Source organism: Chenopodium quinoa, unplaced genomic scaffold, assembly GCF_001683475.1.
Source record: "Chenopodium quinoa cultivar QQ74 unplaced genomic scaffold, ASM168347v1, whole genome shotgun sequence".
In the NCBI taxonomy this organism is placed as follows: Eukaryota; Viridiplantae; Streptophyta; class Magnoliopsida; order Caryophyllales; family Amaranthaceae; genus Chenopodium; species Chenopodium quinoa.
This window is the reverse complement of record NW_018745024.1, coordinates 4,318,297-4,334,648: the sequence shown is the minus strand read 5'-3', so window position 1 is coordinate 4,334,648 and position 16,352 is coordinate 4,318,297. Positions and strand designations below refer to the sequence as shown.

The 16,352-nt window shown below is 35.1% G+C and overlaps 1 protein-coding gene across 2 annotated transcripts; it reads right to left on the bottom strand.

The window, feature by feature from the left end:
- Positions 1 to 1,195: 1,195 nt before the first annotated feature.
- On the bottom strand, positions 1,196 to 14,367 carry LOC110708342 (serine/threonine protein phosphatase 2A regulatory subunit B''beta-like). 2 transcript variants are annotated; one of them, XM_021886451.1, is made up of 13 exons: positions 13,602 to 14,367; positions 11,162 to 11,404; positions 10,938 to 11,043; positions 10,761 to 10,863; positions 8,815 to 8,920; positions 7,492 to 7,582; positions 5,906 to 6,047; positions 4,994 to 5,141; positions 4,764 to 4,873; positions 4,232 to 4,388; positions 2,431 to 2,556; positions 2,165 to 2,315; positions 1,196 to 1,771 (listed from the first exon to the last, which is right to left on the bottom strand). In XM_021886451.1, exons 1-12 carry the CDS (start codon positions 13,749 to 13,751, stop codon positions 2,175 to 2,177), a joined length of 1,623 nt encoding a protein of 540 aa, XP_021742143.1. In that variant the 5' UTR covers positions 13,752 to 14,367; the 3' UTR covers positions 1,196 to 1,771; positions 2,165 to 2,174. The 2 variants fall into 2 exon arrangements, with proteins under 2 accessions (XP_021742143.1, XP_021742145.1); XM_021886453.1 differs by having other exon boundaries at positions 10,761 to 10,860; positions 13,602 to 14,364.
- Between the last annotated feature and the right edge of the window lie 1,985 nt (positions 14,368 to 16,352).

Genomic DNA, 16,352 nt, shown 5'->3' with positions numbered 1-16,352 from the left:
TCACATATCATAGTTACAAGTTCAGAATCATCATTTTCACACATTCTTTTAATGTTTTAATTCTCTTTTTCCCAGTCTGAAAAAAAAAAAAAAAAAAAAAAAAAAAAAAAGAAGAAGAAAGAAGCAAAGGGGTAAAAAAATCTCAGGTTTGAAGATCAATTGGAGCTGGTTAAGCTGTTATTTCACATAAAAGTAGATCCATGTATAGCAAAGTCTGTAGAATTATGTATGCTTGTTCGCAGACTTGAGTTGTTAGCAGATTTTAGTTTATTTATTTGCAAATTAGAATATGATTGGACATACAACTGTCATGAAAAGTGAGGAATCAACAAATATATTAGTAAATTTTACTAGGCTTTCCTACTGATTTAAATTTTTTATCTCCTTTTGTTTTGTATCTTCTTTCAAGTGCAAGGATGCACATCTTACAAGGTTTGATGTTAAAGAGACTCCAATTGCACAGGCCTGAAGACACTCTCAAACATAATACTGCCCAGCTATTCACGGTCAATCCATCAGCAATGTAAATTATTTTGTCCTGCAATTCTACGCCTGTAAACCAGGGTCGATAAGAGCTACATGATCATTACATACGATATTAGTTCAAAGACTAAGTGGCTCCTTATCAACATGTAGAACCAACGTCCTTTAGGACTTCTTTCAAAAAAAGATGTAGGCTTTCTTCAAGTTTTCTTTATTGCATTTCTTTTTTTAACTACACAGATAGTTCTTTATGTTAGCTAACCACAAATCATTATGGGACTAAAACTTTTTTCGATGTTATTTGAACATCTTAATTGAAGTCATTAAAAATCAATCTAAAGATAATAAATAGAAATCAAAACTATCAATCAAGGACCAAGGTTTCAAGGGGAAACGGAGAACCGTTGGAGCCAATTAATTCTGGAGTGTAACCAATAATCCCAAACGAGCAATATACCAAATAGCTAACTTACTACTCTTATCAAATATAATTCCAATTCATTTCCTATTAAGCGGCTAAACCAAACTTAACCATACAATTCATCAGGAAACTAAATTTCAAAAAACACTATAAAAATCTGAACTACTCCCCAACCCATAAAACTAACTTCATTAGACCAACTTCTCAATGGCTCACGTCACTTATCACATTCCTCGCACATTGGTGAAAATTTTCAACCCTATGTGTGTTCGCTTAGTGGATAAGTGCCTATTCTGTGCAACAGAATATCTTGCTATTGTTCTCATTTAACCTTGCCGTTTCCAGAACATAACATTAAACTAATAGCTCAATATATCACAAGAGAAAAACTGTCCAAGTAACCCAGCCATTGGCATAACAAGGGACATCTTTGATACATATAAAAAAAAATCCTCCTTAAAAAGATACGAGTACTTGAGAAAAATATTTAAATTGAAAGAATAGATAAGAAAAAAAAAGGGGAAAGAAAAAGACCAAACGACATCTTACAGCGAAGACCCAAAAGAATTGCCAAATGTTCTAACACTACCATTTCTTGGTTTCAACTAATCACCTGTCAGCAAATGACCGCTCCTCTTCCCCAAAGAGGCCAGCGGGATCCGATATGGAGCCGACAAAATAAGCACTGCTTGTTATCAGATAAAATCTTCGAGGCATCTTATATTTAAGGTATACATCAATAACCCAGCTTAGGCATCCGTGACTGATGAAGATGAGTGTCGTTAACTAGGCCAACTCCATTAAATTGACAATGCTCCCATCCGATGGCCTGCTTTATGAAAGAACTCGCATCTTGTGGTGAAGCAACTGCCATAGAGACGTAATAAATCTTGAGAGAAATTAGGTATAGTAGTAAGACATAATAAAGCAATATTACAAAACCAGCTATTTCAAGCATGCTTAGGTTTTTACTTTTGTTACTAGTATGAAAACTGCACGATTTAAGAGCATAACATGGTAACACCAATCACCATTCTGATGGGAAGCTCATTGTCATCCTTAAAAAACCAGCCACCTCACCACCCACCCCCTACTTCATAAGAGTGATATAGTAAAACAAATTATATCACAACCTTAAGAAAAGCCACTCATTGCAGTCCATCAAACAAATGTAAATACAAAATTTAAATATGGCAGCACAACCGCAAACATATGCTCACATCAGACAATTTAACCCAAATAATTGAAAGGTTACATTACCATATCCAACTCAAAAGGGAGCCTCAAGAGATTCATCCCATACTTCTGCACTTCCATTAGAAGCATCTTCAACATCTTCTTCCATAGAAAGTCTAATATACTCTCTATGTGCAAACCGATCCCAATCTGTCAAGGTTGGATTCTCCCTCTCCTGTTTAAAACATAAACATATTTACACGTCTAACATGAAAAATAGCAGAGAAGCTACTATGACACCTAACTTATATCCACAATATCTAAAAAAGCAATTGATCATTTTGACGTACCTGGCGAATAAGGAATGGGTCACGAGTTTCAAAGGCCATAAACTTATTTAGATTAAAGAGGATATTAAACACGCTTCCTGAAAGTTTACTTCCTTTCAGATCACGAATGGTGAAATAACTCTCGTTCTGCAAACAAAATATGGGATACATCACATATTGGAATCATGCATTGGCAACAATGATACAAAGCATTACGAATTGGTCATGCAAACCTGAGAGGATTTTAATTCAAAAATTATACAAGTTAAGTGTACATATAATATGAGCACTGTTTCAAGCCTTAAAAAAGTTTCTTCTCAGGAGACTTTAAGTGTCACTGTCTCACTTGTGTCCAGTGACAGGCTGTTTTTTTACATTTATGTATTGTTCTCTTCACCTTATTCTTGTTAACATCAGAACAGACGAGAAAAATTCACACTAGATAAGACAATATATTAAGGACAATGGATTCAAACCCATAAATATAAATCAGACCAGACTAAATTCAGATTAAAGGCACCTTAAATAAGGTGAAGAAAAAAACTCCTAATACACCCTGTAAGCACAAAATAAGCCACCTGAAATAGCCTGTAGGTCATTTCCATAAATTTGCTTCTGTATTTCATTAGAAATGATCAATAGGCAATAGCCACAAGTATCTCTAATCTTCTAATAATAATCCTAGCTGTGTGTTATTCTAGAATAATCCCAACTATATAGTTTACCTTCCCAAAAAGATCCAGTGTGAGTTGGAAGTTGCAACCCAAAGCACATAATATTCTTGCATTATTCTTTCTTCCCTCCTACCCAATCCCTCCCCAACTCACTTTCTCATACAATAACAGATAAGGTTTGACAAGGCCCTGTGCTTAATTTTTATTATTATTATTTTTTTTTTCCCGTCATTTTACCTTTTCTTCTCATTCAATCACCAAAGCAATGTTACGCTGTTAGACCATTTCATGTGCATAAATGTCTGCCGACCCCAAAACTACAGCTAAGTTCATCCGCCCTTGTAATTTTAAATTTTCAATGCACCTATGAAAAACAAAGCTCTAGCAGTCTTTACTTTGCTAAACTTTCTACCACTGCTATAAGCCTATAACCCAAATTCCCTTGTTACCTAATCAGAAAAAAGTGAGCCAACTCTCAACAAACTTCATGTATCCAAGTTCACCCAAAATTCAACCAAATTTCCTTCCCAAGCAATTTTACCCATCGCATTTTGTAAATAAACTCCCACCTTTCTCTCGTTCTCCGCTCCCCTCCCCTTAAAAGCTTTTAAGCCTGGCAGGCTTCTAAGAATACTTATAGGCCTATCAATTTGTAGAAATCCTAATATAAATAAGCAGCAAGAAACCAATTTTACTAAATTTAAGGACACCCTCCCAAGGACAGGTGATTGCAGATAGCAGAGAGAAAGGATGGCGGAGCGGGCAGTGGGGGTATCAGGGTGGCTACCAGTTGCTTTCAAAGATGGAAAGGCCAATCAGAGCTTCAAAAAACACCATTTAACATGCTTAACTGCTTTCTATATGAGATTATTTTGGATTACATGCATGAAATATTGTGGGAGCACCCTACATAGTTGGGAATATAGCTTAAAAAATTTCATAGTTATTACCAAAGATAGGGATTATAAATTTCCCCTTCAAGTGTGAACTGTGAAGTTAAATAAAGGACACTCAAAAATTTGGGGAAATTGAAAAATAGGAAGTACCAAGGGGAAAATAATCAGACGTGTATGACAAGCTCACCACAATTCACAATCCAATATAATGAAAAAAATTATAAGTGTATCAAGTTTTGCAAAAAGACAAACCTCAGGTCCAACCATATCAATGATCTGACATAATATATCTTCAAAAAGCACTGGTTCTTGAGCCATGCACTCCATTCGATGCAACTGCTCTTCATAAAAAAATTGCATTTCGTTCCTTGTGATGATTCCATTTCCATCGAGGTCTATGCATTTAAACCTGTCAATGGAAAAAACTCAGAAACCCAGAGAAGCAACAAAGAAAATACTTAGATCCAGGAAAAGAAAAAAAAAAACCCTAATAACTACAATCATTATTTCATGTAATGTTCTTTTTTACAGAAAATGAATTACTGATTTATGACATCTCTCAGGATCCAAAGCTAAACAACTGCCCCCTCCCCCTGATTTTTCCCACATCAACCTTGGGACCATTATAACCCCAACTCCAAAACACTGGAATAGAATATAAAGTTGCTAACCAATACTCAACTTGAACGTCTTCCAAACCCATAGGTCATAAATTTAAGACACCAGAAATTCTGCCAACCCAAACTGTAAAAGATGCATGAAAAATACGTTTGACTAGACATACCAATATTCAAGACTGGGTTCTGAAGATTTATCTTCCTCTGCCAATATGAAATAAACAAAATCTTCATATCCCATCTTGCCCTCAACAGTACTAGTGAACTTTCTCGGAACCTAGTAGAACATTAGGCAAGGGGAAAGAAATTCTTAGTTTGTAAAAGTGTACACAGATAAAAGCCTTCTCTGGGGAAAGGTTTTGTTCACAGAGAACAAAGAACTACCGAGACATTTTACCTGGGAAAATATTCTATCAACAATCCTGTAAGTAAGTGCATGGTTCCCATATCTGATAAGGTTCTCTTTATCAATGAAGAAATCGTGATCTGTGTCCAACTCCCAAAACTTGCAATATATCACATAGAAGTGCTCATAGGAGAAGTACCTACAAAGCAATAGTTAGAAAGTGCAGAAATGAGAAAGCTCCCTAACTGGAACAAACCATGAGAGCTCAAAAAGGGGTACAAACTACATTGGGATGGAAAGTTTAAAAAAACCGACAGTAGTGACAAAATATGATCAAACAAGTTACCTAAAGATAACTACACATTTCCCTTCCCCACCCCCAACAAGAAAATGACAAAAATAATTACGACCCATTCTTTCAGACTATGAAACTGCATAGAACCTAAAATGGGGTCTTTAGATTCTATATATTAATTGCTACTGTTTCAACAGAACAAAAAACCCAAGAAAGCAAGGACTCCAAAATAAGTCATCATCTAGAACATAAGTTAAAACCTTCTACAGCATGCACCCAATAACCAAATACACAGCCTTGTGTGTAATAACGATGGGCACCATCACACATGCCACAAAAGACACCATAATTCACTATTAAATTTTGAAGATAAAACTACCATCTACAAGTGCAATAAAACATACTTCCTCTGCTTTTATTAACTTGCAACACAACACTTCGGCACGCACTATAAGGAAGATACTAACTAGGTATATGGACAAATTAATAATATATTTTGCCACCAATAAGAAGAAAGTGGTAAGTTGTTAAAGTTTAAATTTTATAATTTAATCAGTCCGATTATCTTTTCTAATCACTTCCTCGAATAGTGTGCCAAAAAACTGTGTTGCAAGTGTGGAAAAAACAAAGGAAGTAGCTTGTATAAAGAAAATTCAGCTCAACTCTACCTCAGAACTTTGTTAATGTCCTCTTCTTCATCAGCTTGTTGCATAGCAGCAATTAAATTTCCACGCTTCAGCTCTCTGAGGGTTAGTTGACCATTTCCGGCTCTATTAATGTAGTAAAAAATTCTGTATATAACAGTTTCCGCTGTCCCATCACCAAATGAAAAGAAATTACAAACTAAAAGACATATTAAAACTCTAATATATACCATGATACCAAGGGGAAAAGAGAAAAAAGTCAGAGGATCCGATTAAAAAAGAAGCCTAATTACATCTAATCAAATTTTTAGTTATTTTGATTATTAGTTTTGAAGATGTAATATTGATTGGTTTGAATAAATTAATACAAAAATATAGTTTTTTTTTCTTCATAAAATTAAGAACCTTTCACATAGATTTGTCAACAAATCTCAAAAAGTCAACTGGCCATATATATTTTTTTAGGGAAGAAGACATAATATCAAGCTCTAATCAACACGCTCAAAACATACAAGGTCTACAGATACATCAGCCCTAGACAATAATAGTAAAAATAAAATAAAAATTTAAGCACAGAGCCTAGTAAAAAAAAATGAAATATGAAGAATTGAGGCTTGAAACACAAACAAATACACCATTCAACCCAGAAACTGATAGAAACACTTACAATATGGGTTAGTCGATTTTCACTTATAAGTTATAATATGTTACTCTGACTCTTCATCTTAACTCAAGTACCTTTGTCAAATACTCTACACTTAAAAATAGGTCTGACACTTTCACTTAGACACTCACCCAATCAACACATTCAGCTCATACAAGGTCTACACAGACATCAGCCTAGACAATACCTGCCAGAATAAGTTGGATAAAGCATGCCAGGATCAGGAAATCTACATTTCAGCTTATCAAGAAACCAGATGAAGCCATTTGACATGAATATATACAACACCTGGACTTGTTAACAGGTTGAAACTTGCTGATATTTTTGGCATTCACATCTTGTGTATGACCCAGACATATATTTCCATATGACAATGGTGTACGTTGAAGAAAATATGATGGTTAAACAAAAAAAAAAAAAAAAAAAAAAAAAAAAAAAAAAAAAAAAAGAGGGGGGGTCAAATTAGGAGGTTTTCTGAAGAAGCTGTGCAGATTGGAGAAACCAAGTAGTGTAATTTTAATCCTCACAATCAACCTCAAGATCTCAACTAAATATAGAATTTAAGTATTCTAATCAAACATCCCCAAAATAACTTATAGATCCTCAAATGCTACTACTAGCGACTAAAACACTATCGGAGTGTAGCTTCATTGTTCACCTTTTCAACAAAGCACCAGCAGCCGAGAATTAAACAAGCTAAATTGATAACTCCAAACCGACCTAATCCAAAAACGTGAGCACAAAAACAAAAAAGTTTTGCCAGCTTACCTCACTTCAGATTCCCAATTAATGAAGCAAAATGAACTGACACAAAGGTGAAAGCATTTTGAAAGGTAAAATGCAAAAAAAAAAAAAAAAAAAAAAAAAAAAAAAAAAAAAAAAATCTAAAAAGTTCATCCTGAATACTACATGAGCATATAATAATAGAATGAAATCAAGAAAATACCATATCTTTCCTGAAACTCTGGCGTACTCTGCAAGAATTCCAGTCCTGGATGAGTTGACAAAAGCTCTCGAAGTACAGGCTTAAAGTCATCCTACAGCAAGAATTCAATCATGTTAGTCCGTAAACAAGAAATTAATTCTAGAACATTGTACATTTTAACCATATAAATACAATAATCAGGACTCAATAGCTTTACATATATTACTATGGAACTCTAGACCTCCATTGTGGGTCACAAGTAAAAAATGTGGCATATAAAAGAGTTAGCCAGGTATTTGGGTTTTCTTTCCCTTACTTTTGATACTTGATTTACAAACAATAAGATGCGATTATTTTTTTTATTTTTTTTTTAAAAAAAAATAAAAAATAAATAAAAATACTTATTCTGCTTTCAATGTATTTAATATTTATTTATGATCCTCTGAGCTAACATCCCTTAAAAATTTCTTCCTACTGAGATTTCTTCCTCGTTATGGCACATGGTCTCTCATTCAATTTTAAAAAGAAAATCAACAATGACTCAAAATACACCCTACGGAGAGCAAATCATTTTCAGCATCAAGAGGATTTTCCAGAATCTTTTAAAAAGCAGGCAACTACAACACGAATTACCCAAAAATTCTTATTTCTGATATTTTTAAGAAAATCATCTTTAAATCAAATATACAAGAGCAAATAAAGAATAAAAGATGCACTCAAAATTCTTTTTTAAAGATTAAGAAGCTAACAATGAAAAAACCAGCATTTTTTTTTCTTCCAGTGCTTATTATTTCACTGTTCTCACGAAAATAAGGAAAATCTGGGCAGCAACTCAGAGAAAAATCTTTATATTCCTACAAGCAAAGTTGACTAATTTATGCAGCAAATACAGGAGATTCTGATTAATGATTAATTGATTTGCATCTTCACAATTGCTGGACCTGCTCTATCATTCTTCCCACTTCCTCTGTTCTCAGTGTCAAAGTGACCATTAGCGATATTACATACATGTGGAAATAAAAATACCAAGGTTATGACCATGGGTAAATAAAGAAAAATAAGATTTAAAAGCAAAGCCTGCCACTTAATTTACAAGGGAAAATACTCAAAATGCAAACATTCAAAAGACAAGAAAATGTGAACTTCAAATGAAACCTAAAGCCAGATCCTTACAGGCTTAAACCACAAGTTAGAAACTTTGAAACCTGAAACCTAAACTAATAAAATCTTTGTCCTGAATGCTCTCTTTTATTAATACAGAAACAACTTCAAGAGAAATAGTGTTCAACATACTAGGGGGGGGGGGGGAAGAGAGAAAAAATGAAAAAGAATCATCAAACTCACCTGGGTCAAATATTTGCAGTCTGGTTGCTTCATGATAGTATATATTTGAGTAGCTATGTCCATGGTCAGCATATTACCGTTGACCCAATAATCAACAAAAGCATCCCTACAAAGATATCCTTAGGTTAAACCAATTACCTCCAATGGAAATTGAAACAGACCTCAAATTCCACATTTCAAGCAGCCTATACAAGAAAGGCTGGGAACTGACCAATCCAGAAGAGAACGCAAAGGTAATGTCTTAATGGTAAGCACTAAGGTAAAAAAATAATAATAAAATAAAGGATTTTTTGACTTTTACCACCAAAAAAAATCACGAAATTTTTTTTACTACCAAAAATTTTAAAAGTTTTATTTTACCACCAAAAAAAAAAATAAAAGTTGTTTTTTACCACCTGCCGTCAAAAAACTAACGAAATATTTAAAATTCTTCGATTTTTGTGCCAAACACATCATGTTTTGGGAGGCATTTTGGCCCTACGGACCCAATTTGAGGTCGGAATCGACAAAAAATGATCGGAAATGCTTCTTTTTGTGTGTTTAAAATACCTCGATTTGCGTGAAACACGCAAAAAGAGGCATTTTCGATCATTTTTTGTCAATTCTGACTTCAAATTGGACCCATAGGTCCAAAATGCCCCCCTAAACCTATGAACATGTTTTGCACACGAAAATCGAAGAGTTTTTTTTTTAAACCGTTAAATTTAACGGTTTTCTTGACGGTAGGTGGTAAAAAACAATTTTAAGAAATTTTTTTGGTGGTAAAATACAACTTTTGAAATTTTTGGCAGTAAAAAAACAATTTCGAGATTTGTTTTGGTGGTAAAAGTCAAAAAATCCTAAAATAAATAAAATAAAAAGAACAAAAGGAAAACATTCAATCCATATGATTGATGCAGTGTTCTTCATAAAATCCCAATATTTTTCTTTATTTTTCACTTACACTGGCATATTCTTTCACTGAATGATAGCCACAAGACTCACATGTACCCATCTTCACTGTTTGAAATATGCCTTCTTCCTTTTTCACAATTCTTTTAATTTATTCTACATAAATTTATATGGTACCTCTGGGAGAATGCAGAAATCCAGAACATAACAATCAATACAAATTTACACATTAGACAGAGATGTTGTAGTATACTCCCTTAGGCATCAGCTAAAACATTACTAAAATAAAAAGTTTGGAGGCTCATAATGCCAAATACTGCCATTTAAGGTCTCGGCCTTTAAAAAACATACTCGAAACAAAAAATGACTAGGCATCAACCAAAAACTAGATAAGTGACATAAGCATGGTAAAAAAAAAAAAAAAATGAAGAAATATGCATGTTAAACATAAATCATATAGAGACAAAAGGCAAAAATAATCTTTAAAGAAAAACCTAATAATTCTTTGTCATGGGACACTCTAACAGCAAAAAAAAAAAGAGAATTATTCCATCCAGTCCCAAAGTTTAAAGCCTTCTAGATGCATGAAGCAAATGTATGAAAAGCTCATAATAATAATTCATTACCAAAACTTTCAGTTAACAAGCAGTTATTAATTCCATATAACCACCATAAATCAAGGCCATAGCCGATCTAACAAATACCAATAGCATCAGCAATAAAAAATTAAAAACAAATTCTTGACACGTGCAATTGAAACTGAAAGTCAAATTCTCTTTCCAAAATGATAAGGCGCTGCTACAGATATCCAGAAGACCAGAATCTAAACAAATACTAAAGCCTCAAACTCGGTTGTCTCAAATAGATGCAAGAACTGCTGATCAATAAGGGGTAACAAGTTCATTGTTGTGCAAACAATATGGAAATTGGAAAGGAGAGTGAAAAGGAGTCACATAGCTAAATGACAACTGATCACATCATATCTGACAAAAACCATACCCACCAAAAGGAACAAAAGGATCTGCAATAACCTAAATTAGGATTTAGTTGTATACCTGGTGACAAATCCAGTGCTACTGCTATCAATCTTTTGAAAGAGGACAGTAGAGAAGAAGGACGGGAGCTTGCATATTTCTTTCGTAACAGCTTTGAACTCTGCTACAGAAGATTAAAAATAAGCATGTCGGATCTGTTACAAAATTTTCAACCACATTTAGTTTTAAGTTTCTCACCATTCATTGGAAGGCCTTCTGTATGACCGTAAAAAAACTGATTTATTCTAAACAGGCACCGCTCCTTCAGTTCCTTTGGTGCTGGACGCCCGTTCTGAAAGTAAAACTGCAATGTATGCATAGAAGTCACAATAAAGACCCTCACATTTAATGGAAAGCTCTTTCGAACAACAAAGGCTAAGTTAGAATAACCAAAATAAAAGATGGAGACAAAGACAACAAACCGGTGGTATCAGCTCTTTCACTGGCTCGCTCAATACTTTAAGTGGGCTTCCTAAGGAAGAAGGACCGGCCCTCTGTTTCATAATACGAGGTGAACCTGATGAGCTTCTCGGTGAGAGTGGAGGCGCACTCCCAGCAGGAAACATGGATGGTATTGAATTGCTAGCAGCAGCATTTGTACTAGAAGCATTTCCGGCGACATTTAAAGGATTCCCAGCTTTTGCGTCATTAACTAGTGATTTTACCTGCAGCCAGACCAGCGTTTATATGCAAAAAGCAAAGCACTTTATAACACACACACCACCAAAAAAAATGCAACATGCCACAGCTCAGGAAAAAGAGCAGCAAAAGAAATCAAATGAAAATCACATAGAACAATTTAGCTATTAAACATGAAGGGCCAAGGTTGGTAAAATTGAAGAAAAAGGTAGCAACTTCATGCAAAGACATCAAAGCATACTACTACAACATTCAAATTGTTTAACATTCACCATACATAAACTCCCAGAACAACCTACTGACCTAACTAAAATAGGTAGATGGATAGAGAAGCTACATTAATCTGACACCAAAACATAGCTCCCACATACAGACCAAACAGAAATGTACTGTCAGCAAATGACATAGCTGGAAATCCCCCACAAACCAAAAAAAAATTACAAACTGTTTGGTGGATGGATGGGTTACATCACACCCCTAGTTTATATCTTAATCAACAGAATATATTCTCCAAAAACTCTCAATCAAGCAAAACTTTCCTGTTTTGTGGGTCACTCTTCTTCACGACAACCACAAGTAAATTTTTCCAACAATAATACATACCCCTAGTCCATATCATAATTAACAAATATTCTCCAAAATCTCTCAATCAAACAAAACTTTCCTGTTCTCATGGTCACTCTTCTTCAAAAAAATCTGAAGCAAGTTTATCCAACAATAATGACCTCATCATGAATGCCAACATCTAATAGATTATTAAGACGCTTATTTGGATGATGAACAATTTCATTATAAAGCAGCATAATGTTGTTGCTTAAAATAATACTAAATTGGTTACAAGACTTCAAACTAGGTAAGAAAAGTTTGCTTGAAATTCTCATAACAAGCAAAGGCATTCCATTTTTCCAAATTCCAAGTTAAAACTGAAATCTCAGAAGCTAACCTAATATAATTGAGCGATTCATTGACCCTTCCACAGCTCATCAAAGAATGAAAGAACCTGGAAAAGGGCAAAAAATGACTTATGCAACTAGGTCTAGTCAATCTTTAGACTCCAAAGCTTACAAGACCTTGCACCAATTAAAAGCGATGGCGCAATGCCATTACCAAAGAGTCAATCAGAAATATGTCCACCACATGTTGCCCATGCTCCTTATAGATCAATTACAACGAAATAGCTGATGTTGATGAGAGTGTCAAGCACCAAAACTCCCTCATTCCATAATAGGCTCTTCACATATACCAAGGTATCGAGATAGTCACTCATCGTACATTTGCACACCCCAGATATATTAAGTGTATTTACTTCAGCACCAATGAAGTATGTAGTAAACACCATCTCACAGATACCAACTTTCATAAACTCATAAAACAATATCTTAAAAACAAACAGCTAATTTCTCTGAAATGCAAATTACAAAGTATGTTGTTCTTGATCAAATCTAAACCAAAACTGACCTTCAACCACTCAAGGTACACGAATTGCCAATCCCAAGAGTTTAGTAAGCATGTAGCAACCACTAGTGTTAAGCTGGCTTTTGCAAGTACAGCTTCCATCATCTTTAGATGAAAATATCTTAGTCCTAGAAATTACAAAGGAAGATCAATAAAATGAATCATGACTATCCCAAATCATATCAATTACCGACCCTGGTGTGCACTGATCAACCATAGCTCCAATATAGAGATGACGGTTCCAATAGCAAATGAACGTCTGTAAACATAAATTTACTTAACCATAGGAAGGAAAGCCATTTCATTTCTCGTCTCTTTACACATCAAGAACTGCTCAACAAACAAGTGGTTTGCCCTCAAAATGAAAATGACCAGCTGTTAAGATCCTTCGGCAGGTGAATTTCCCAATACATCAATAAACAAAGAGAAAATATGCGTACACGATGCTTCCCATTTGTGTGAGGCATACATTTCAGATGATAAACTTATTTTCCACAACATTTCGAAACAAAAATTCCCAACCCCAGATGATACTTCCAACATAATTCCAGTGTACACGATACCCTCCAATAGAACATTTCAATAGCGAATTTCCGTGCTGGTAATCTTAATAAAAGAAACAAACCTACCTAGAATCTAATTTCCGTAATCTAACATAACACAAGTAAATGCAGGCAACTAACAAGCAAGATTCATACTATCACACAACACCAAGAAAAACCTAAAAACAGCAGCAAATTATAGAAACAGAATTTGAGAAATGCTTACCAAACGATTGGTTTCGGGAAGCGAAAGCCATTGCTCAAACAAGTCTTGGGCAATATAAGGATTCGCTTTAAGCGCCAACGGCGAAACCTCAGGCAATTGCAAGAGCTCAGCATCAAGAGCTACCAAATCTCCATTAAAATTCATATCCATTAACAAAATTATCAAGAATCAGGGATCAATCTCTGAATAAAACTACGTAACAACATGCAAAACGATGAAATCACCAAACCCTAGACGATGAACAACAGCTACAACAACAATAGCGAGGAACCACAAATCGCTTGACAATTTCGAATATCAACCCAATAAATCAACGATTGATTCACGAGCATTAAAACCCCCAAAATCAAAACAAATTCCAAATCAAGATTCAGTTCCGCGGTACTCGACGAAAAATGAATTCGCGAAAAACAAGAAATCAACAGATCTTGAATGAAGCGAGAATCGAAAGCAGCAGATTACAGAGAAAGAGATCGGAAAATGGTGGGATTCGAGGCCTCGAAATCGGAGCCCTCGGAGAAAATGAAGAAGAAGAACGAAGGAGGAGGAGGAGAGAGAATGATAGAGAGAGAAAAAGGAGAAAGAGAGAGGTGGTTTCAGAAGAGGGCGCCTCAATGAAAGGAAGGGACACGTCGAATGCTAAAAGGCTTTTTTTTTAGTCTTTTTTTCTCTTACAAAATGAAAATAGCATATGAGGAGGAGTAGTAATATGGTCCATGACTTCATGGTACTTGGTTTGGGACATCATATCCTGTATTCAAGCTGGTTGGTTGCAGTAAAATGGATATGGATACTGGGATAGATATGGCGACGGACATTGATCTGTTGTATGGTTTGTGGTGCTTAGTTTGGAATATCGTTTCTCGTATTTAGGCCGGTTGCAGTAAAATAGGTGTGGATATGTGTAGACACCCATTTGTGTCTCCCCAAAACCAAACCCAGTGATGAGTACATTTCACGTCGAATTATAATCGAATGAAGTAAAAGTGTGGAAATTCTAGTGTTGCGGTTTGTTTTTAATTCTGTTCTTTTTCTCTGTTTTTGAAAACCTATTTTATAAAAATAGCCAATCCAATTTAGTTTGGTCCATGGAAAGGGTCCAATAATGGTGTAGTTGGATTGGGCTCGAAAAGTGCTTTCCAATGATATATTATAAGCCCAATTCTGATGAAAATGAGGAAGTTATGGCCAAAATACTAAAGTGGGCCCGGTTTGATCTTTATATGCGGCTCAATGATCTAGAGGGGGGCCTATTATGATTTATCATTCCTAATGCAATAAGGATTGTTTATAGTCTTCTAGAATCTTATAGAAGGTTCTTTTGAATCCTAATTTGATTAGCATTGATAAATGAGTTTTAAGAGTTCTATTTAGAATAAAAGAAGTGTTTTTAAGGAAATTACAGTTTTACCCCCTCATACGCTTAAATTTTATCAAAATAAGAAAACGCGTGGAAAAACTGGTTGCAGCGCCGTAGCTGTAGTCTGTCGCCTGGCGTCTGGCGACAGGTGCGTGTTTGGCGACAGCATCGTGTTTTATTCTTTTCGAAACTCTGATTCTTTTGTTATCAAATCCGGACTGATTTTCATTATAAATAGCCTCCTTAAATTTCCGTTTTCAATCATTAGTTCTCATCACCAACTCTTATCAAGAAATTCTTGATATTCTCTCTCTCTCTTTTTCTAAACTAGCTTTTTCTCAAACTTGGATAGGTGTATCTAGATCTTGGGAATGCGGAATTTAGTATTTGAGAAAAAGCTAGTTTAGAAAAAGAGAGAGAGAATATCAAGAATTTCTTGATGAGAGTTGGTCATGAGAATTGATGATTGAAAACGGAGATTTAAGGAGGCTATTTATAATGAAAATCAGTCCGGATTTGATAAAAAAAAAATCAGAGTTTCGAAAAGAATAAAACACGACGCTGTCGCCAAACACGCGCCTGTCGCCAGACGACAGGGTTGTCGCCAGACGCCAGGCCTGTCGCCAGGCGACAGACCACAGTTGTGGCGCAACAACCAGTTTTTCCACGTGTTTTCTTATTTTGATAAATTTTAAGCGTACGAGGGGGTAAAACTGTAATTTCCATAAAAACACTTCTTTTATTCCAAATAGAACTCTTAAAACTCATTTATCAATGCTAATCAAATTAGGATTCAAAAGAACCTTCTAAAAGATTATAGAAGACTATAATCAATCCTAATTGCATTAGGAATGATAAATCATAATAGATCCTCCTCTAGATCATTGGGCTAAATATAAAGATCAAACCGGGCCCAGTTTAGTAATTTGGTCATAACTTCCTCATTATTAAGCGTCAGACGACAAGGCTGTCGCTTGGCGACAGAGCGAGATCACGGCGACAATATGTTCTGGCGAGCGTCGATGCAGCGACGAGATGCGTGGTCCCATATTGGATTATGCGGACCTCTTGCAGCAGTTTTGGGTTCCTTGGTTAGCCCTATAAGCAAATTAACATGATTAGTAGTCGGCTCGATTACAATCGCAATAAGTGATTGACCTGACAACGATCGTCTCACTTAGCTTAAGCGCCTAAGCATTGGCTCATTACAAGCACTAAAGCATCGGTTCAAAAACAAGTACTTATACGACAAATTTTTAAAGAATGGATTGTCATCCTCAACTGACAATATTTCCAAATGTGGATTGTCGCGCATTCTTCTTGAACGACAATTTTTCCAAGATTGGATTGTCATCTCTAGCAAAGTTTCCAAGCATGGATTGTCGTGCTCC

Bases quoted from the DNA above. Each gene is read 5' to 3' on its own strand.
- LOC110708342 (XM_021886451.1), bottom strand. From the start codon at position 13,751: ATGGATATGAATTTTAATGGAGATTTGGTAGCTCTTGATGCTGAGCTC. The intron at 11,405-13,601 runs GTAAGCATTTCT...GTCTGGCTGCAG, and splicing joins TTCCCGAAACCAATCGTTTG to GTAAAATCACTAGTTAATGA. The intron at 4,874-4,993 runs GTAAAATGTCTC...ATGTTCTACTAG, and splicing joins TTGATAGAATATTTTCCCAG to GTTCCGAGAAAGTTCACTAG.